The sequence below is a fragment of the Colletotrichum orchidophilum genome, assembly GCF_001831195.1.
Source record: "Colletotrichum orchidophilum strain IMI 309357 chromosome Unknown Scaffold_28.1, whole genome shotgun sequence".
Classification (NCBI taxonomy): domain Eukaryota; kingdom Fungi; phylum Ascomycota; class Sordariomycetes; order Glomerellales; family Glomerellaceae; genus Colletotrichum; species Colletotrichum orchidophilum.
In genome coordinates, this window is record NW_019172984.1 from 306566 (window position 1) to 328325 (window position 21760).

At 53.6% G+C, this 21760-nt stretch overlaps 4 protein-coding genes across 4 annotated transcripts; 3 read left to right on the forward strand and 1 right to left on the reverse strand.

Annotated features, from left to right (window-relative positions):
* Positions 1 to 5566: 5566 nt before the first annotated feature.
* CORC01_04375 (uncharacterized protein) lies at positions 5567 to 8393 on the forward strand (the record flags this gene model as incomplete). The annotated part of the gene is made up of 3 exons (XM_022616022.1): positions 5567 to 7004; positions 7055 to 7721; positions 7772 to 8393. 3 exons carry the CDS (start codon positions 5567 to 5569, stop codon positions 8391 to 8393), a joined length of 2727 nt encoding a protein of 908 aa, XP_022477537.1.
* A 1846-nt stretch (positions 8394 to 10239) lies between these two features.
* CORC01_04376 (ribosomal L15) lies at positions 10240 to 11204 on the forward strand (the record flags this gene model as incomplete). The annotated part of the gene is made up of 3 exons (XM_022616023.1): positions 10240 to 10326; positions 10561 to 10717; positions 10837 to 11204. The coding sequence occupies 3 exons, from the start codon at positions 10240 to 10242 to the stop codon at positions 11202 to 11204; spliced, it is 612 nt and encodes a 203-aa protein (XP_022477538.1).
* Positions 11205 to 12258: 1054 nt separating this feature from the next.
* Positions 12259 to 15274, reverse strand: CORC01_04377 (uncharacterized protein; the record flags this gene model as incomplete). Its single annotated transcript, XM_022616024.1, has 3 exons — positions 12259 to 13232; positions 15106 to 15172; positions 15230 to 15274. The coding sequence occupies 3 exons, from the start codon at positions 15272 to 15274 to the stop codon at positions 12259 to 12261; spliced, it is 1086 nt and encodes a 361-aa protein (XP_022477539.1).
* Positions 15275 to 17709: 2435 nt separating this feature from the next.
* Positions 17710 to 20169, forward strand: CORC01_04378 (uncharacterized protein; the record flags this gene model as incomplete). The annotated part of the gene is made up of 6 exons (XM_022616025.1): positions 17710 to 17877; positions 18004 to 18477; positions 18532 to 19370; positions 19425 to 19620; positions 19674 to 20015; positions 20083 to 20169. 6 exons carry the CDS (start codon positions 17710 to 17712, stop codon positions 20167 to 20169), a joined length of 2106 nt encoding a protein of 701 aa, XP_022477540.1.
* Positions 20170 to 21760: the final 1591 nt, after the last annotated feature.

Below are 21760 nucleotides of genomic sequence, written 5' to 3' on the forward strand. Positions count from 1 at the left end.
GGACTTGGCCAGGTGTTGATCATGGGGCGAAAAGCCGCTAAAGGTTGAAGGATCGGCGATGAGCGAATGGGCTCCGCCTGTTGCAGCCGCATTAAGGTCAGATGGCCACTCCATGCCCGGAGGTTGAGGTAAAGCATGCCAGAAGAAAGCTGCAGTATTGACGGCATCGTCGGGACCATCTTGAGGGTAGGTATCCATGTCGATGATTCAAGGAGGCTAGTCGCTCGTTCATGCTGGTCTCTTAGGCGTTCCAGCCAGTTTCGCTGAGTGGTAAGGATACCTTAGTTGCGCCTCTCAAACCTGTTCTTGGTACTCAACCCGGATCCCCGACCACGGAAGAACGGTGGGCCGAAGGAAATTTCGGATGCACAATGCCCAACATGCCCAGTATGGGTATCTGCGAAAGCTATTCAATAATCCAAGGTGATTTACTGAGTGCACCGTGCTGGCAAAAATCTGAGGTGCATCCGTAGGTCGCTGTCGACTGGGGTACATGGGCGTAAAATGCAGACGTATCACACAACGTCTTCTCTGCAGGCATTGCATGTCATGGGCGGGGCGGAGGTAGTCGAGGAGATTTGGAGTCGTAGGACTCGGAAGAATCTTACGCGAGTGTGCCATCATTTTCTGCAGACGCGGATGAAGGAGTGCCCATGAGAATCGGCAGGGCAACCCACTTTGTTCGGGAAGCTTCCTGATCCCCGAGGCTGGTCTTGGTTGAGGGCGGAATTAAGAGGTGACTGTAGGGATACGATGTTGCTGTACCCTGTGTCGGTCATTAGCGCGGTTTGTCGCCCGAGCCCACGTCCAAGTCTCGGCCGGACAACGAAGAAGTAGTGAGGATTTGACGTGTATGTAATGGTGCAGACCAATGTAGCATCAAGTTGAAGGACCAGTCAAGAACTGGCGAGCAAGGTTGCAATGAAGGAGGCAGAGCGCTGAGGTGGAAACAAGATGTCCCGCCGATATGCCACCGTCGATTCGGAAGTGCGGGAGGAGCCAAGACGTCGCGCGAGGCTCCCATGCACTGGGCACACCATCGTTAGGTAAGCAGCATCTTGGTGGCTTGCTTTCTTCAAATTTTTATCTCTCCTTTATACCCGTATAGTGCACTAGCGAGTGGATGGAGGCAAGGAGGGTCTGCTATTTCCCCGCTTCTTTCCCTCTTGGTCTTGGAAATCCACGATGCATCGAGGCAGCTCCCAGTTGCTCTTGCGTGAACAAAGAAGCAAGGAGGATATGATCTGAGATGGTTGGTCACTTGCAGACGGACGGCCCCACTAGCCACGACCCCTAAGCCCTGACAGGCCCGGCCTGGCCTGCCTAGCCTGGCGATCCCTGTGTGCTCTGTGTTCTGACTGGCAGTGGCAGAGCACGTAAAGTGGGTCTCCACCTGGAGAACAATGTGGGGAACCGGGAAGATGCTGGGCAGTACGTTCCTGTAAGTGACCAAGGGCGGTTAGCTCGGATCCACCGCTTGAGACGGGCACTTTGGCCACACTGTGCCGCCTGAGTCTCCAGAGGCAGGGTGGCAGGCACCTCCATCCATCCAGCCTGTCTCTCTACCTGCCGGACGCCCTCGTGTTTTGGGGACTTGAAGATATCTTCTTCCAGCTTTGCCCAAGGTACCTGACGACAGGAGGAAAAACCCGACATTGCGCATCACTCATGTGAAGCGCACTTTACTAACAGCACACATGTTCTTTCGGTCAACATTGCCAAAGTCGCCTACTCTTATAATACTTTTCCAATCTCGGACTGCCACTCGTGGAACCCCATTTTCTTGCACAAAGCACCTGCTTCGAGAGAAAATACCAGCAGGGAACATACAACACCACGTCAACGGCAATCTGGGTTTCTCAACTTCCTCCCATCTCTTCCCCTGCCTCGTCGTCTAGGCTACTCTGGCTCCCGCCTCCCGCCACACTTTTATTTGCCTAGGTAAATGCCTTGCACTGCAAAGCGTGCGAAGGGGGGGCCTCTTGGGCCCTACCACACTGTCGTCTCGCTTTCCGCTGCACACCCCTTTGCCAATGCTTCTGGGCCACTCGAAGCTCTTTGACAGGAAGGGGGGATCCTTCCATTTGCACACAAAGGCAAGATGTGTGTGTGTCCTAGCTGCCGCTCTAAGACTCTAACATATCTTGCAGGTGATTGGGTATATACTTTCCCCTTCACTAGCTTCGCCATGCTCCAATTGCCCATTATTGGTTTTCGGGCAATCTCGAATGCAAAGAAGTCTTGCCAGACCAACAGGACCTTGTACCATCTCCTATATCCAGCAGACTTCAGCAAGTGCTGTTGACAGCCAGGGAAATGAATCTCCGTCTTTGCAGTGAAGACTTTGATTCTCTGCATGCTTTGTCTCAGCTTTTCCAACATGCACAGCGACCAAGTGGTCGATTCTGTGGGCAGGGAGATGGTTGCACTCTTCTTTCACCTCACCACGTGTGACATCATCTTTATTGACGTGGTATTTCTTTCTGGTGCTCTGGGATACCGTTCATTCAGATGCTGTGACATAGTAGTATATGTCGATATTGCTACGCCCTTTCAAGCCAGAGACTTGCAAGAAGACGTGGAAGCAGTCTTCCGGTTACTACATTGCTGGTGGTCTAACCTATCATTGCCATCCGGGCATGTCTTTGGATGGGCAATAAGGCGCCCTATATGGCCATTGACCGGACCTGAACAAGTTGAGGGAGGGAAAAGAAGTCCGAATACAGATACAGATACCCAACCCTAAGGCAGTGGAGGGTATGATTTCCCCTCACCTCATCCGAGGCCCCCTTTTTCTTTTTCTTGTCTTGATTTTCCCCCATCTCAGCATCACCGTTGTGCTTTCATCGTCCCGACACGTTCCCACTCTCCCGTACGATGATCAACTGGGACCTGCCCACTTGTCCCCTCCACCGATATTACTATGTAGTCGACTCGATCCACAGCCAGCCCGCCCGCACACTCCCGTCCCTGACAATCCGTTGACCTCGACGGGGACAGGCTGCAGGCCTCCAGCCATACGTTACCTCCCATGCTACCTGCCCGTGCTCTTTCGGGCCTAGGAACAGGCATTTGTCCCCCAAAACCAACCAGGGTTTAGCTCGCTCCTCTGTGCGCACCCTTGGCCTGGGGTTGGTGCTTTTCATACAGTGCATGCCGCTCGTGGCTTGCAGTGCACACAGACAGGCACACTCCAACCTAACCCAAACTCAACCGGACCAAGACTGAGGTGGGCTGGGCTGGGCTGGACTGGAGTCACTGGACTGGGGAGCTGGAGCTGGAGCTGGCTGGAGCTACTGGTATTCCGACTGCATTGCATCTCTCCTCACACTCTCTGCGCACACTGCATTGCTTCCCGTTGCTACCACACTTTTACTTGACCTCACTCACCTTGAGGTAACTTGTTACCTCTATATCCATCGCATGACCTGTCCTTACCAGAACTGACCAGACCGGGCCTCTCTCACGCACTCTCCGGTCATTGCCTTGCCCTTGCTTGTGGCACAGGAACACCTCCTCAGATCAGACCCCTTCTCGTCTCTTCTTTATTCAACATCGACCTCTTGACCTCGAATCGTCTTATTCGCGAGCTACGAATACCTTGACCAGCTCCGCCTACTACCCACCCACACACACTTAGGTACGCACACACACCACCACCCTTACACCCATACCCCATACTCCCACACACCACCCACTCAGTTCGCCCTTCTCCTCTCCTAAACTCCCCTCACTGCCCGCGGTTTGTGTGTCGTCAGGTGGCAAGCTACCTCCTCTTCAGTCATCCTGTCCCTCAGGCTCGCCTGGTGGCCCTATTCCCTTACCTCACCTTACCTTACGGACACCCTGAACCGGACCCTTCCCCCATACCTTAGGTACGCACCAGCCACTTGGACAAGCTTCTGGTCTCGTGTCGCAGTCGCAACGTCTTTCTCCTCCCCCGCTTCCATCAACGTACTACAACCGTGACCTCTTTCCATCCTTCTCAAACCTCTCCAACACTTTTCTCGTCTGTTCTCCCTCTCCCCTTCTCCGTGCTTCTCCTCATCTGTCCTTCAAGCCCGTCGCACCCCGAGGATCGAGGGCGCCGCCCAAGACATTCTTCTTTCCCATCCCCCTTTCCAGCATCCACATCCACAGCTTCCACCCGCATTCCGCTTTGCGATCGCTCATCATCCACTACGCGCCGACAATGGGCTGCGCGTAACCTGCTCTGTCGCATTACCATCCCGTCCCCCTCCACTAACGAACGACATCGCACATCGATTCTAGACGGTACGCATACAATACACGCGCGCACAGCACACGCATAGCTCCTCCATTTGACCGCAGCCCCAGCTTTGCTACGCGACCCCTCGCCATACATCACGTTGAATATTTTCCTTTGGGCAACTTTGGGTCTGGGTTAGACGAGCTGGTTTAGACGACTCTTCGCGCTTTTTTCTGGCCCCCGTTTTACGCGCGCCATAATCATCTCTCTTCATTGCGGCCTCTCGCTCTCTCGACGTTTATCACTCATCCACAAACACACACACACACTCTCTCTCTTACTCTCTCACCCCCATCTACGCCTTCATCTTGGACACGGCGTGGAATCCCCTGTCTCTCTCTCTCCCCCTCTCCCCTTGCAACTGCGCTTTGCGACTCCGTCAGGGCAGCGTTTCTCCAGATCGCCTCGAACCGACTCGCCGCGCCGCGCCACGCACCAGTCGTCACCTAAGAGCCTCTCTCTCGCGCCTTCCCACATCGATTTCGCCTCGGTCACCCGATCAGACTGTTTCCTCAGCATCTAGAGATTACACCATTTGATACCCTGGCGATAGGATCTACCCGGTTTCCCGCAGTTCGGTACGTATCTGTTTTCACTCGTCTGCTGTGCGAATCACACATTCCATGTCGCAAGGCTGCTGCTGTCTCGCGGAAAATCCTCCGAAGACAAGCTCCACTGCCTTTCGTTGGTACACTTCGTCTATCTGTTTCTGTCTGAGTGCGACTGCCTCACGCGTGTGAGAAGCGCCGCCCAAGCTCAGATCCCTGTCAACTTCCTCGGCTGTTTGGCGACATCACCTCGACCTCGTGGAATACCACGACATCCTGTACTCATATCTTTTGTCTACTGAACATCTTTTGCCCGTTTTACCCTTTCGTGCGTCAGTCCTTGAGCGTCTCTGTCTCGTGTCTCGGACCTCGTGGCGCCTTCCAATTGCCCTTCGCCAGTGGCTGTCAGCTTTGACCTGCAGCCCGAGCCGCAGCTCGCCGTGACACCAGCGCTGGTTGCGGCGAAACTCATCTCTTTCATCTTGTCTCAGAGCGCTTGCCTTTAACGTTTGACGACCTAGCTGCTAATACAACTGCTAGTCTCATTCGGAGTTTACCGCCTTTTATCCTCTTTCAAGAACACCTGACCAAACTCATCAACCCATTACTCACTTCCTCCGTTTGAACAAACCGTTTCTTCAAATTTCAAGAGCTCTCAGCGACTCATTTCTGTCAGTTTCAATATTGACCAAGTATCCAGAAGTGGACCAGACTTTCCGGTTTTCAATCGGGAGGCAACAGGTGGACAATGAGTTCTGGTACAGGAAGTACTAGCACCGCCAAACCCGGCCCGTCATCCAAACAGGGTCAGGGTACATTCTCCGTAGTCAATAGCCACACCATTCTTCTCGACAAGCTTAACCGTCGATCAACGCCTGATTCTGAAGCTTTAGCCAGCTCAGACGACGAAGCTGACTCTCATCGCCAAGATCCACCGCAGCAAACCCAGCCTCAGAAGCCCGTCAGAAGAGCTTCGTGGCTCAACGACACTACCCAGCCGCTGCCTCGACCCCGAAAAGGTTCATTCGCAAGCAGCTCCATGTCTCCCACAGCCTCCCACCCAAGCACTCCTTCCGCGGAAGGAAATGCACCTTGGGGCACTCACAACCAGTCATCCGGTGTCATGGGTCGCGCTCCCGTTCCGGGAGGCTCCTTCACCTGGGGCACAGGTATCTGGAATAATGAGAGAAAGGATCCACCCTCACGCTTGAGTGAGGTTTTACCCTCGCCCACATCGACAATGCCGCCTGGGTCAGCCGGAGGCTCCTTCTTCAACCCTGACAACTATGGACAGACCTCTCCTGCACCGCGAGACTCTGGCCCCAACGCCCAAATCCCCTTTGCAATCCCCCTCCACCCAACGCCTAAGACATACCGTTCTCAGTCTTACTCGGTTGGCCAGTTGGAACCCGACGCCCCCCCAGCCACTATGAGCAGCTCGACGATCCTCAGTCGTGGACGTGCCCATGGACACTCTGGCCTACAGCACCGTCCTTCCCGGCCCAGCATGCTGAGTGAGATGTCAAACGAGGGAGGCCCGCTCGGAAAGGTGAAGGAAGTGGATGACGATGACGACGAGAGTGCGACAGAGTCCATGCAGAGCTCGATGCATCAGTCTGCTGAGGCTAAGACTATCGAGCTGCTTGCCCGGGAGAATGCCATGCTCCGTCAACAGCAACAGGCGCAACAGGTGCAACAGGCGCAGCAGCAGCAACAGCAGCAGCAGCAACAACAACAACAGTATCAAAACCGTCTCCGTCCCAGAGCCTCTACTGGTGCCACTTACGGTCTTGGTAATGGTTACACCTTGCGCGAGTCGGTTCCTGAGGAGTCCGACTTTGCCATCGACGAGCTTGATGAGGCCAATGATGGAAACGAGATGGCGAAGAGAGCTCTGGGCCGCAGAATGAGTGAATTCGGGGCGTCTGGTTTCCGTTCGCCGTACGAGAACAGAAAGTTGGAGAACGTTAAGAAGGCATTCTGGCACAGTTCTCTAGGTTTTGGCGGCCCTGAAGGCCAGCAGAGCCGGAGACACTCATTTGCAGATATTCCAACCCGCCAAGGCTCTATCAGTTCCATCAACGAGTCCTTCAGCGCGCTTGATACGCCTGTAGCTGAGCAGCAGCAGCCTCAGGATTATTCCTTGGCCTATTCCGAGAATCAGAATTATCCCCTGGGCAACACAGGTAGGCGGCACTTTTGATTTGGCATGATGGAAGCTGACTCACAGACGTAGCTGCCTATTTTACTCCTGGCGGCGGCCTTGCTGCTCCTCCCCAGAGCATGCAATTCAACAACACTTTCCCTTCGGCTTATACGATGCACCCTCCCTATGGAAACCGTGCACCTTCACCTCATCGCAATGTCTATGCGATGTCGCAGCCGCGTCACAATCAGCTGCTCCACATTGTCTTATTCAAATGTGCTAGAGCAGACGTCTTTTACATCCAGGAGGGCACTGGCTTGACCGTCAAGCCCGGCGACCTTGTCATCGTCGAAGCTGATCGAGGGACTGATCTAGGCACCGTCGCCCGCGACAACGTTGACTGGCAGACTGCTAAGGAGCTCAAGGAGCACTATGCTGAGGAGCAGTACAAGTGGCTGATGATGTACTCTCAGAACGCTGCTGCTGCCCAGGACGGTACAGGCGCCGGCCTAATGGCGGCCGCCAATGGCCTCCAGGGCAGCGCCGTCGGCGGAATGGGTCCGCCCAACCAGCATCACATGCAGGAACCCAACGCCGGAGAGCTGAAGCCCAAGCTCATCAAGCGTTTGGCACAGAGCCACGAAATCCACGCCTTGCGGGACAAGGAGGGCAACGAGGCCAAGGCCAAGCGTGTCTGCATGCAGAAGGTCAAGGAGCATGGGCTGAACATGGAGATTCTCGATGCCGAGTTTCAAATGTAGGTTTCTTGAAAAGGGTGACATGAGATGTAAGACTAACCGCGCACAGGGATTGGAAGAAGTTGACATTCTACTACTTCGCTGATTCGTACATCAATTTCAATTCCCTCGTTACGGATCTTTTCAAGATCTACAAGACCAGAATCTGGATGTCGGCCATCAACCCGGCATCCTTTGCTAGTCCCACCTTGGGTATCCAGGCTCCTAGCGGCGTCGGACCCGGAGCGGTTGGCGTGGGTCGTGGTGGATCGAACAATTCTGAGCGACGCTCCACGCAGCAGCAGCAGCAGCAGCAGCAGCAGAACCAGGATCAGCACTCTGGAGGATTCAGTGGCTCAGGCCTGCCTGGCCGTGGATTCCAGAACTCATTTACCCCGCCGTTTGGTGAGAGACCTGGAGGTCCGGCCGGTGGCTACGGACAGCCAAACTATCCCTATTCGCACATGGGCGGCATGGGCAATGCGCCCAGGCCTGGAAACATGCCCTATGTCCCTGGAGTTGTTCCGTCGCTCGACAACTACGGCTTCCCTGGCGCAGCTGACTATCCGATGCGGTCTCGTTTCCAGCCAGGAACCGAGGGACCTGGCCCGCATGAGTCGGGCGTGGGTCCGATGAACACTCAGAGTGAATGGGCTACCGCATTTCAGGGCCTCTCCTTGAATAGTCGCTAGTGAGGCGCTCGATATTGGAAGCGATCACGATACTGCTTTTCAACTTCCACCTTTTACTCGAGCTTTCTAACGAGCATGATACTTTGGTTCGTCTTTCGACGCATTTTAACGCACTTTCGGCCCAACGACCCATCGTACATGGTTACGGTTGGCGGGTTGAGGCATTGTAAGCATAGCCTGGGCTGCAGAGCCTGGCAACGTATTTTTTTTCTCACTGTAGGAGTTGGACGGCTTCCACTTTTCTGCTTTTAAATTGTCAAAAATTGGCGGGACCTTTGTGCTTCTTTGGGAAGAAAAAAGAAGACATAAAGGACAAAAAATGGGAAGACACGCGGGATCCCCAAATACTTTCACTTTCACATTCACTGTACAGGCTTGCTTCGAGACTCAGCAACCACGGCCTATTTTCCCCCAGCACACACCCCAAATTCATGATGAATGAGAGATTCAAGAGGAGATTGAGAGACTTTCACTACTACTCAGGGAACTACCGTCATAGACAGAGAGACTTCTTTTTACTTTTTTCACACAAGCATGGTGTCACCTGAGATTAAAAAAAGGGACTTGTGTTTCTGGGTAATGGATCAATATCGGATTCTTGTACGAAAGATTTTGCTATTCCGTCGATTTTAGGGATTTGAGAACATGAGGATCAAGAACTCGATGCCTTTACACTGCCGTAACCCATGATGTGTTTCGTCTTCTAGGCTGATGCTTTCTTCATGCTTCCTGACGACAACTTAAGACTCAGGCATCGTGCCTGTCGTCATCAAAACGTAATCTTGAGCCTTGCCAGATCGACCGAGTAGAGATCTCCGCATGGAACGGTCACAAGAAGGCGGGGGATGTGCAGGTAAACCTGTACGCGTTGGTTGCCTGAGCAATCTCTAAAGTGAGAGCGATTGACATATACCTCGAAAATGTTCGTTGATCTGACACCGTCACTGGAAACCACTTTGATCTATACACTTGCCATTAAAGGCTGTCTTTATTGGAGAAATCTTCTTGATGTAGGTCAAGTCACTTGCGACATAGCAGGGGAAGTTCCACACTCCAGGGGGAGGTGAACATTGACAATGCCAGCAGGAGAGCATGCTCAGGCAGAAGGGGGGGGGAGGAAAGTCTCTGAAGGCCGAAGACAAGCTCGAGGGTAGATGAAAAGGTAACTGCGACATGAAGAAGTGTAGCCAAGCCACTCTTGTATGTGTGTCGTATAGCTACAGGTTACTCTTGTCTGGTATGCCAATGACGAGATCCCGAAGACTGAGATGAACGACCTGTGACACCTTCTCCTTGCAAAACTCTTCTCTCAGGATCTAGAATAGTAGAAACTGGGGGGGAAATGTGAAAAAAAAAGCTAAAGATCTGGTGTTAATAGCGACGAGTATATGAACTGGGAACCAAATAGGCGCAAAATTTATACGGAGTAGTCAAAAGTTCAACTGGCGACTTCCATTGTCCGCTGATGCTGGTCCCACAGTGCCTGAACGTGCCTCCCTTCGCCAAAGCACACCGAGTTCAGTTCACCGAGAGAAAAAATAAACACACCGCGAGATCCAAGCCCCATAATTAGGTTCGGGGCAAGCCCAGCCCCAGTCGCGCTAACTGTTTCAGGACTAGTACTACCGCACAAACTCTACCCTTCCTCGATTTTTCCCCTTCCACTCAAACATTTTGTTACCGTCGTCCAATTCATCAACATCACCACCAAAACCTCGGCAGCCGGATTTTACGTGAACAGCTGGTTTGTCCCCTTCCCTCCCTCTTCGACTACCTCGTCGCTCTTTTTTCAATTCCTTTTCACTGTCAATCAAGAGGCTAATCTGACGCCGTCGCCGCAGTCAAAATGGGTGCCCTCAAGTATGTCGAAGAACTCCAGAAGAAGAAGCAGTCCGATGTGATGCGCTTCCTTCTGCGTGTTCGCTGCTGGGAAGTACGTTGAAACCACCCGATTCCGATACATGTGGACGCACGACAAGTTTGAATCCTCGATCCCCCCTCTCTTGATCACTCGGTGCCAAATTTCTGATTCTGGATTCCTTCTGATGGAGGGGTCTCTGGGTCAAAGTTTCGGTCGAACGCGATCAAGAGGGACAGTGGGGACGGGGAAAACTTTGCGTTCCTGCTATACACTCGTTGAACATTTGCTGAGAGTGCATCAATATAGCTCCGACAGCTGAATGTCATCCACCGCGCCTCGCGTCCCTCGCGCCCCGACAAGGCTCGCCGCCTCGGTTACAAGGCCAAGCAGGGCTACGTTATCTACCGTGCCCGCGTCCGCCGTGGAGGCCGCAAGAAGCCCGTCGCCAAGGGTGCTACCTTCGGTACGTTACGAGCCCGACATGTGCAAACGGGGAGAGTGACCATGGGCTCCCAAAGAGCGAACTGGTTCCCCCGGTCGAAGGAAAAAGAAAGGATTGCTAACGGGATTGGACTCGCACAGGCAAGCCCACCAACCAGGGTGTCAACCAGCTCAAGTACCAGCGCTCCCTCGCCTCCACCGCCGAGGAGCGTGTCGGCCGCCGCTGCGCCAACCTGCGCGTCCTCAACTCCTACTGGGTTAACCAGGACTCGACCTACAAGTACTACGAGGTCATCCTCGTCGACCCCCAGCACAAGGCCATCCGCCAGGACCCTCGCATCAACTGGATCGTCGCCCCCGTCCACAAGCACCGCGAGGCTCGCGGTCTCACCGCCACCGGCAAGAAGTCCCGCGGCCTCAACAAGGGCCACCGCTACAACAAGACCCAGGCCGGCCGCAGAAAGACCTGGAAGCGCCACAACACCCTGTCCCTGTGGCGCTACCGGTAAACGGTTTCGCCCACGCGCAACAGCAGTGGACGATTCCGCCGAAGAAGGCATCGTTGGCGGTGCCGCCTCTTCTGGAGAAAAGGCTACCGGGCCGCTCGCGTATTGTTCGACGGCTTCGGCTGCCAGGTGTGGTGTTCGCGGAGGACACGACAACGGCGGTGGATCATCATCATCATCATGGAAGGTATTCGGGATGCCACTACTTTCACGACTTGGGAAAGCACTTGATATCATGCGCTGGAGTGTTCTTCTTCCTCTGGCTTGAGTCCCAGAGGTCAAAAGGCTCAATTGATACGAAAAATGGAACACACTTTTCGAGGTTCTTAAAAAACTGGAGGGCGTACAATGATGAATTATGTGATTTCAATGTGATAAACTTTGACAAAGTTGGCCGTTCTCACTCTCCCTTACCCTACGTGCATGTGCGACTTAAGTTTTGTTTCTCCAAGATATGATCACCCGTGACCAGGCGACAAATCATCTCATCAGTCCTTTAACCTATCGATCGCACCTACAGAGCAGATGGAGGCGCCCCCCTTTACACATTGAAAATTTCCAGGTACCAGGGTATCAACAATGTGGAAACTTGGAATTCTACATGGATCACTTTCAGGGATAGTCGGTTGATGGGTCGCCTTACTCTAAAAGCCCTCGACCTCACTTCTTGCCGAGACATTTGATGCCCATGACGGTGCCCTGTCAGATGCTAGACCAGCCTCACGATTCTCATCGGCCACGGCGAATAGGCAAGACCAGGTTGATAATAATGCTCTACAATTAATGACTGATCCTTCAACGTGCATCTTCGTCTTTTATGCTGATAACTGATTGCTGGTCGTGACCAGTGATGAAAAATTCCCAAAATCTCATATTCCTTGCTTTATACCGTACCGTCGTGCCGGGTATTTTTTTCAAAGCCAAACTAAGTTATCCGTGAAACGCCATTCCACCCTGATGAAAGAGATTGCATACTCTGTAATACCAAAGATGCTATGAAGTCCATTGATGCCCGTCTCGTCCTCGAGATAGAGATGAATTCTCGTTTCACCACTCCTTAAAAGCGGCTTACGTTGCTGGCCAAACTGTACTTGGAGTAGTGGCGGTGACCGGCCATGGCGGGATGCAGCGCAGTAGCCGGGCGAGCGACATCAGGCATGATGGGGCTGCGGCGGTCCTCGTCAAAGTCTCTTTCGGGCTCTGAGTCGTGGCCCTGCTCTAAGTTGTGGCCCTGTTCAACATCGCGAGCGATGGGTTGGCTGATGTTAAGGCGAGGGCTGGCGTCGTCGTTCCTCTTATTCCAAGGAGTGAAACGTTGCGTGAGGCGTTTGAACTTATTATTCGGCTTCTCGTTGCGAATGGAGTTGCTCCTGACAGAGTACCCGTCGGCGTACGAGTTTTTGCCGGAGGCAAGAGTACCCTCGCTGCGAATGTTGCGGGCGTTGATGCCGTTGCTGCCGTCACGGAACACTATGGACGAGACGATGTTGAAGAAACCAAAGGTAATGACCAGAATTCCCGAGGCAAGGATGAGACGCCAAAGAGGAAGACCAATGGTCTCAACGGAAAAGGCTGGTACTGAGATACCCGCGAGAACGTGGCAGCCCATGATGACCATGGCAATCCCCAGCCAGCTGAGGCCATGCTCGGGCGAGAGGACAGGCCAATTGCGCTCGAAGTAGGCTCGGAAGATGTTGAGCTCGGAAAAGATAAGGAAAATGGCGACGGAGAAAGTGAAGAAGCGAGAGGCCGAATCGAAGAAGGCAAAGTTGCCTTTGAGAATGGACATGACGATCATGGTCCAAGTGGAGGCACTCACGGCCAAGAGGCCGATGATATTGAACGCCCGGAAGACGTTGAGGATTAAGTGACCCGAGCCGCGGAGGCCGGAGTTTTCAGAGAGGTTGAACATCCTGGCGTTGTAGCTCGACAGCGTTCGCGGTGCTTTCGAGTTCTCGAAGTCTCTTGGCTTGTCGAAGACTATGGGGCAGTCGGGGGTATTCGAGTGCTCTGATGAGGAGTATCGAGGTTCTGGGGCAACATTAGTGACAACTCTGCCGTTGACAAAGGGCGAAACATCATACAAGGAGAGGGTCGAGGGAATTGTGGTCGGTGGTAAATGGTTAGCTCAGTGGTGATGAGGTCCGTAGCAAAAATTCGGTCAGTCCAGGCTGACGAGGTGATCCAAGCGAATAGTGATTCGGTGGCAGATTATCGAGCGCGAGCGTGTGATTATGAGACAAGTAGGAAATACTTCTGGAAACCGGTCCAGGAGAGTTGGCGTTATAGAGAAAGTGTTGATGGCTTCATGAAGGAAGAAGGAGAGAAGGAGACGAGGATGTCAGGAGGGAAGGATTGTAAGCGAACAGGATTAGTAGATGCCCAGGAACAGAATCTTTTCACGGCTGTTCAATGGGGAAAGAGGGAAGGAGGCTCCTGCCAGGAAAGACCGATGGGTAAGTTCGACGTCAAAGGAAGGAGGGACGGGAGCTCCTTCTCCTTTAATACAGACAGGACCCTGATTGACCTTGGGTTTCCTTCCACGAGCTTAAAGAAACATGGGGTGAAAAAACGATGCAAAGCGCCTACCTATGGTAAAGATAGGGAAGGGACCTTGCTCGAGACAGTGCCCTTATTCCTCCTCTTCCTGCACGTCACCTGGAAGTTTGTCATTCCAGCGAGAAGGCAAGAGTAAAGTCAGGTATGGTTTGACAAAAGGGTGCCTGTCCGGTGGCCCTTCCCATTCGCCGTTTCGAATTGTAGCCAAAAGTTTCGCGCAATCATCAGCCAATCGATCTGGCAGCGCGAGAGGGCCATCAGGGCCGGGATGCGTCGGCGGAGACGCAGTATGGGTGGGGATGGAGGGGAGACGATGGAGCGTTCATGGGTTCTCTCACGAACGGCTTGGGCGATCCCTCGACGTCCCGGGCGGTATGAGAAGTGGGACACGGGGGTTGTGAGTAGGGGGCATGCGGGATGGACGGATCATGAAGAGACTGGACGCATATTGTGGACTCGAGGACGCGGTAGCGGGAGGTTGTGCTGTGCTTCCTGCGGTTGAGGTTCCAGACGACGCCATGCGGCGACCAGACGTGGTTTCAATGAGACCCCTGGTCGAGCACGCGCAGCCCAGGGCAGCTAGCAGCTTTTCTGTCAGTCATTTTCCTCGTCACGATACGGGTCGGGCAGCGGTGGCCTCGCTGCATGTGAGTGACACCATCTCCATCGTGGAGCTGCTGATGTCCTGTGGCGCTCTCCAGCTCGGCAAGAGCAAAGACGAGACGACGGAGGGTCTAGGGAGCAAAGACCATGGCTGACATGGGTGGCATGAACTTGCCGTGGGCCGCTTTCATCCAATCGTGCGCTGAAAGTCGGACTGCTGCAGCTTGTTCAAGGGCTAGCAAAGCAGGCGCAACGAACCTATGAGAGGGCGCCAAAGGGACAGAGTTGGCAGAGCAGGAGGCCAATATTCAAGCATTGAAGGTCTGGATGGGATCCGAGGTAGGGGTATAGCAGACGGTGGTTTGCTCATGGTTGCAAGCAAAGTGAACAGTTGCGAGTGGAAGGGACATGGCAAGTTCTCAGTTCTCGGGCGCGATGCCGGATTGATTGGATGACGGGCGACGAGACGTTGTTTCATGCGAGTTTAGCAAAGACAGCCGCCGGCCGAAGTGCCAGGCACACATGTCCGCTAAGCGACCCCTGCAGGCGCCAGAAGTACCGATTCGCTGCGGAGAGTTGGGCTAGATGGGCCAATTCTAGTGTGAGCGGTAACCCAGGGTACCTGCGTCCCACCTGCGGCAGTGAAGACCTGAAGGCCGCAGGCCCGTAGCTGCTCTTCCGAGTGCGACTTCGCAGCGCGGGCGAGCCCCAAACCTCCAGTGCGGAGTCCCCACCATCATACCGAGAAGAGCATAAGTCCTTTGATACTCGTCAATTTCCGGCGTTGCTAATGGATTAATCAGTTCTAACTAACTGGAATTAATAAAATGTAGCGAATGAGTACTCTGTAACGGAACAGGGCTTACCTCTTCTCCAAGCCTCGGTGGTTCAAACGTTTCTTTCTCGTCCATCCTTGAAAACATTCCAAGGCATACATCAACTATCTATATCAGACATATCCTCAGAACAACACTTGTGTGGGAAAGCTGACCTCGGCCCCCTTCGAACACAGCCATTGGCTGCGGCCACAGCTCTTCGTGCGTCCGTCTGAGGTAGGCGGCTGAAGCTCCCCAAGCGCCATGATCATTTACAAGTGGTATCATAGAGAATTGAAACTTGATCGTGAAACCAAAAGACTGGATAGAAGGCGTGCATCTAAAGATTGTATGGCGACCGTGCCTACGACAGCTTCCGGTGCATCAGACGGGGTCCGCATTCGATTTCCATGTCGTTTGTGACAAACGTAGCCCGTCGGAAAGGTCACTTGGTGTTCGTACCAACTTAGCGCCCGTCAGCGTACCACCTCATTTCGTGATGCCGTCTGGATGTAGCCAAGGTCTCCACTCCCCGGGGCCGTCTTTGAGAGTACTTTACAAGGTCGACGATAATTATACGCGCCAAAACGAGTGATTGCCGCCAATTCAACAGGGCTGGTCTAAATGAAGAGCTGTTCTAAATACGTGCTTCAACCATTTGAGCCTCATGGCGCGCGTCTAGCTATGCAATTTAGAGGAAACCTCTTGCCGCCAATATTGTACGATGTAGCCCCAACCAGGGCCACCGTGGCAGTGCTGGCGTCTAATTAAGGTCACCTTTTAAAGTTGATTCTCTTTTGTTTCGTTTCGTTCAACACAAGATTTGAATTATGCTCTCGGAGACGGAAACTGAAAATGGCAAAAATTCTCCCGCTTCATTTGATACCCCCATGCTCAAGAGCATGGTCTAGAGGCTTCACTGGTGTAAGGGTTGTACCCTAAGTCAGGGTAGGCTGAGATCCTTCTCAGGCAGGGAGCCATCTTACCTTGAGCTATTCTTTAGCTCATGTCAAGAAAACCCCCAGGCGCACACTCACTGCGTGCCGCCGACTTTGACAACCGGCTAAACCATCACTTCTACCTTGCCACATCTTAGGTAAGCATATCGGATTCATCGCTTCTGACTAGTCTTTGGAATCGCATATCAAGCCTACAACCAGCGCCTCGTCTGCTGGTTGACAAGTAAGGAGAAGAAGAGAAATGTCGCAGGCCTGGGACAGAAGATCGGAAGGTATCTGGATGTGGTGCCGCTCTTCTGCAAGAACCTACTCGTTCAATGACTTGAAGAAGACTTCGAGTAACGTCCTTGACCAATGCGGAAAACTACCCATGAGTTCCAGCGACTATCCGCTCGTCCAGAAGTACTGAGACCGCCCGTTACCGTTGAATTTGTGCGAACTGTTGAGAAAGCAATAGGCACCAACTCCAGGCTCAAAGTCAGATGGATGACTGTAGTAGTGGAGGGTCTGGAGCAGATGCTCTTTGACCTTGCCCCAGCCCGGAGATAACTAAGGTAGGTACACCAAGCCCGATCGATGTATTCCAACACACTTCTAGCTGCATGTCCATCCAACTTCCAGTGCAAGTATACAGCTACTAATTATCATCATTATTATTTGTGTCTTAGCAAAAGGAAAAAAATTGCCCGAGGAGCAACAAAGGCCCTTGCGGATGAACTGAGACAATGGAAGATTAAGGAAACTTCCGGATGAGGTCAGCAAAGGTGACTCGCACCTTGCTGCCATTTCCTGGCCACTTGATCCGTGCTACGCGAGGCACGTGAGCTTGGTGGGTCCGCCTTTCGGCCCCAGAACCTGCCTTTCACTGTCACTTCCTGTCTCCATTAGCCTCATTTTAGGATGGTTGGACGTCAAACTCATCCTCGTCAGACTTGCTGCCGATTGACCTTTCCCCCATCAAACACAACGACGATACACGAACGACTTCCCAACTGCGAGGATTTGATTCGAATTGATTTGGAACTGGTCAAACGCTTTTCATCTCATTAATTCGTCTCGCTGCGACAAAACCGTGACTACCCAACAGCCACTCCCACTCCCATTTGCTCTTTGTCTTCGCCATTCTCGCGGCGTTCCCCGTACGTTTGGCGACCGTCAACATCTGCGAAGGCTCCATATCACTCTTCAAGAGGACGCGATAGACCTCCACTGGATAATGTTGTGACGGTGTCCTTGCTCTCTGCTTGGATTTGGTTGGCTTTTGGTGCGGAGGACTTGAGCAGAAAGAGGGTCTGGACGCGAGAATTGGAATCTGCAAATCGGCCCCTTCCACTTTAGGTTACCTGCGTCGTCTCTCCTTCAAAGCAGCAGACTGGTGCTTCTCCATAATAAGGGTGGTTTATTGTGCTTTCCATTGCATACGGTGAAGGCGCTTGACTTCGAGGACGATTTGAATCTTCCCCGCTGCCATTGCGCTCTCGCTTTCCTGCAGATCTCGCTCGTCATCGCGTGCTCTTGACAGACAAACATTTTTATCATCAAGGATATCGCCACCCAGGAATAACCACAATCATGTCGTACGAGTCGTCCGCCGCTGAAGTCGCTGAAGACTACCGTCAAGCTCTCGAAGACTTGACTACCAATGTGCGGTTCGAAATTAGCAATCTCACAATGATTGCAAGAGAGCAGACCGAGCATGCCCAGGTCATCTCTGAAGTTTTGCAGGACCATATCTTGAAGGTAGGTTCTACCCTTGAGCTTCCGGTAACAGGCCGCATCTTCTGCCAAGTCCTTCTCCGACGCAGCTTGGGAAGCCACGAAGCTCCCTTCCCCCAAAGACTCGATCCATGCTGACATGTTTGACAGGCGCCAGCGCACAAGAAGCTCCCAGCCCTCTACGTCCTCGACTCGATCGTCAAAAACGTCGGCACCCCGTACACGCTGTTCTTCGGGGCCAAATTATACCAGACATTCATGGAAGCATACGCCGCTGTTGACGGTCAGGTTCGCCGCAAAATGGATGAAATGCTCCGTACCTGGAAAGAGCCTGTTCCTGGATCTCTTGACAAGCGTCCAGTCTTCGCATCAGAAGTGACGGCGCCCATTGAGAGTGCTTTGATCAAGGCTCGCACATCAGCTCTCCAAGCTCAACAAGGACGACCAGCAGGCCGCGGCCGACCTGCTGCTGTCCCGTACCGCGAAACACCGACACCGCCAGGTATGCGACCCGGGTCCAATCAGCCGATGCCATATAGTCAACCTCCGCCTCTGCCGCAAGCGAATGGAAACCGACCTCCGAGTGCGCCGCTCCCCCATCATCCGCAGATGGCTCCTTACGCAGTACGTCTACCTTATCCCCTGGCACTTGAAGCCACGTACTGACAGATTCTACAGCCTCCTCCACCATCCTACACTGCCCAACCTTCGGCGGCCTCTGGTCCCTACCAACCCCCTCCGCAGATGCCATACGCAGTCGGACTCTCAGGTCCTCAGGCTGCTGGGATAAACAAAGACTCTCTGGGTCAAGATATCCAGAAGTTGATCGATGCATCAAAGTTGGAGTTTGCGCAGAACCCCCATGACCATAGTATTCAACAAAGACTAAAGGCGTTGTTGGATGTGCAGAGCTTGCTCCAGCATCAAAACTTGCCCCAGGACCAGCTGGTCCTCATTAAGAATCAAGTAGCCGATCTTGCCGTAAAAGTGAGGCCATTCTCGGCCCAAAGCTCAACCCATACTGCTACAATCGTCTCCCATCATCCACCGCCGCCACCTGCGGCGCCTGTAGTACCATCCGGCCTGCCTCAGCAGCAAGCTGGAGTGACGCTTGATGCACTCCTGGGCCAAGGAGCTCTTGCTGCTTTGCTGTCTCGACAGTCAGCCACGCCGCAGCTATCTACACCACCCCCCCCTCCTCAGGCCAGCATGGCGATCCGGTCTCCTCCACCACGGAGGGCCGAGCCGCAACGACAGCCTAGTGCACCACCGGCAACAGATCCTATGGCTCTGTTGGCTGGCTTACGGCAAGCTGGGATCCTTCGGGGTGCGGCTCCGAGCGCAACGCCGACGCCAGCAACCCCGGCACCAGTGCCTCCTCCCGGGATGCCTATAATGCCTCCCGGATTCCTCCCACCTAATCTTGCTAGCTTGTTGGCTTCAGGCCAATTGCCACCAATTCCCCCGCTTGGAGGTATGAGCGGCAATCAACTCGATGCAGCGGCATTGAAACAACAGTCAGTTTGTCAAAAAGTCTTGCTGAAAACGTTACGAATGTTAACCCTTTGCAGATTCCAGCCACATCTGATACCGTCTCTCTTTGAGCAATTGGGCCCTCAATGCACGCAATGCGGCAGACGCTTCAAGACAGATGATGAGGGTAGAAAGAAGAAGATGGCGCATATGGATTGGCATTTCAAGGCCCATCAACGACTCGCAGAAGCGGAGAAAAGAGGCCAGCACCGCAGCTGGTATGTCGATAACAATGTGAGTTCTCAGGGTTGCTCCCGAATCTTTAGGGATGACCTAACAGCATACAGGACTGGCTTAAGTCACGAGAAGCCATCGATGTCGACCACGTCGCATCTGCGGATAGCTCATCGTCTAGTCCTGGCCGAGGGAAGAAGGAGTTCAAGCCTCGATATATCCCCGTGCCGGATGCTTCGAGCGGTATCAACAGCAAATGTCCCATCTGCCAAGAGAAGTTTGAGAACAAGTGGCTCGAAGCTGCTCAAGAATGGGTGTGGCTGGATAGCATATTAGTCGGTAATCGAGCGTATCACTACAGCTGTCACTCGGAAGCCACACAAGCACGCGAGAGCACACCAGTGTATGCGAAGAGGGCGCCCGAGCCATCGCACGGCAAGAAACGTAAAGCAGAGGTAAGTCGCGTTGCAGCTCGATTGCAGCTCGATTCACAATATCAGCATGGTCTAACCACGATGTCAGGGTGATCAAAAGCCGTTTCGCGGAAAGATGAAAAAGGATAAAGATAAAGACACTGTCAAATGGCCCAAGGCGGAGCTTGACTACTAGGAGCTCAACAACTGATGATCGGAAACTCTTCGAAACGCCTGAAAAACACCAAGCGAAGGAGTCGGATATATCTGCAAAAGCTTACGACAGCCATCGCTGCATCGTCACCCACGCGACGACGCCTACTCAAGAACCATCCCACAGTGCCAAGTCACTTACACTAGCCTGTAACGAAGCATATCGGTTCCATGGCGGTGAGGGGAAACAGTATCTCGTGTCTGCGACAGGGCTGCCAAAGCGTCCTTGAAGGAGACAAAAAAAAAGCAATGTTTGATGGGGTCCGGTCTCGCAAGTAAGTCGATCGTTGGGAGATCTGCACAGACGGAACAACGGAGAGCGGACGCCAATGAAGTGTCGCGAGGCTCCGTTGTTCGGAGTTGCCGGGCAAAGGATCGGCAGATGAAGGTCGACATCGCAGTCGACACATGTTCTTGGCAGGGCTAGGCGTCATCGGCCTAGAACAGGGGGAGAAGTCAGGCAAGACCGAGGGCGAGCACACCGCAACACCATACAGGTGACAGCGAAGCATCAGGGGCGGCCTGGTCGGGTGTTCACATGGCGCGCAGATATTTTTTCTTCGTGTGCTATCGTGCTCAGATATGAAGTTTGTTACTTAAAAATATCCAGTATGGCGGTGGTTGTTATGTGGCCCTGGCAGGTGTGGTTAGGTAGCAAGCGGAATAGAGGAATGTTACCCTGAACGATCTTTGGTGCATAGAAAAGGACGGGAGTTCCGCTTGTGACTTCCCTTGCGTGAATTGCTCCACAGGAGCTCTTGTGACGGGAGCCATGTCCCCCGCCGGGGGGGGGGGGGGGGGGGGGGAGGGGGGGGGGGGCCCCCCCCCCCCCCACCCCCCCGTCTCGACTCCCCCCCGGGGGGGGGGCCGCCCCGGGGGGGCGGGGGGGGGGGGGCCCGTGCCCCGCGGGGGGGGGGGGGGGGGGGACGGAAGATGCGGTCGTTCCCACACTCCCCACAGTCCACAGTCTTGACTCTGCGCTAGAGTAGGTCTATCTGTCGAATCCCTGCCAAGCTCATGTTTGAATTGGCAATCACTTGCAATTTTCGGGGAGGACTCTGGTCAAGGAGCATTCCGGTGAATGTGGCGGGCACATTTGAGATTCGATGATTCCATGGTGAGGGAAACCAGAAACTCTGAGGCAAGCTAGGCGGTGATTGGGTCGCATGAAGGCGGGAAAAGATGGAGAAAGGGAGCGGGGGTGGCTGCGAGTGGTGATTTGATGGGCGCTGGGTTTCCCTTGGTTTTCGGCACCGATGGGCGGGAAACGGTAGCCTTACGGTAGAGCCGGCGTTGGGGAGCACGGCCGGGGACAGTCGAATTCCATTCTTGAAGGAGTTGATTGGCACCAGGGCGGCCGGTACCCGGGCGGATGTCCCCCGGCCCACCGTTTTGGGGCTTCCCGGACCTCGTGTCTGATTTCTAGTCCTTGAAATTCAGGGAAAAGGTGGCTGAGAGCCTGAGACCAGGCTTTTCTCCTCTTTTTTTTCTCTCCCAAGGTTAGTCATCATCGTCATCTGTACTCCATCGTACCGTTTATAGACCCATTGGGTTGAAAAGGGCTTCGTAATTGC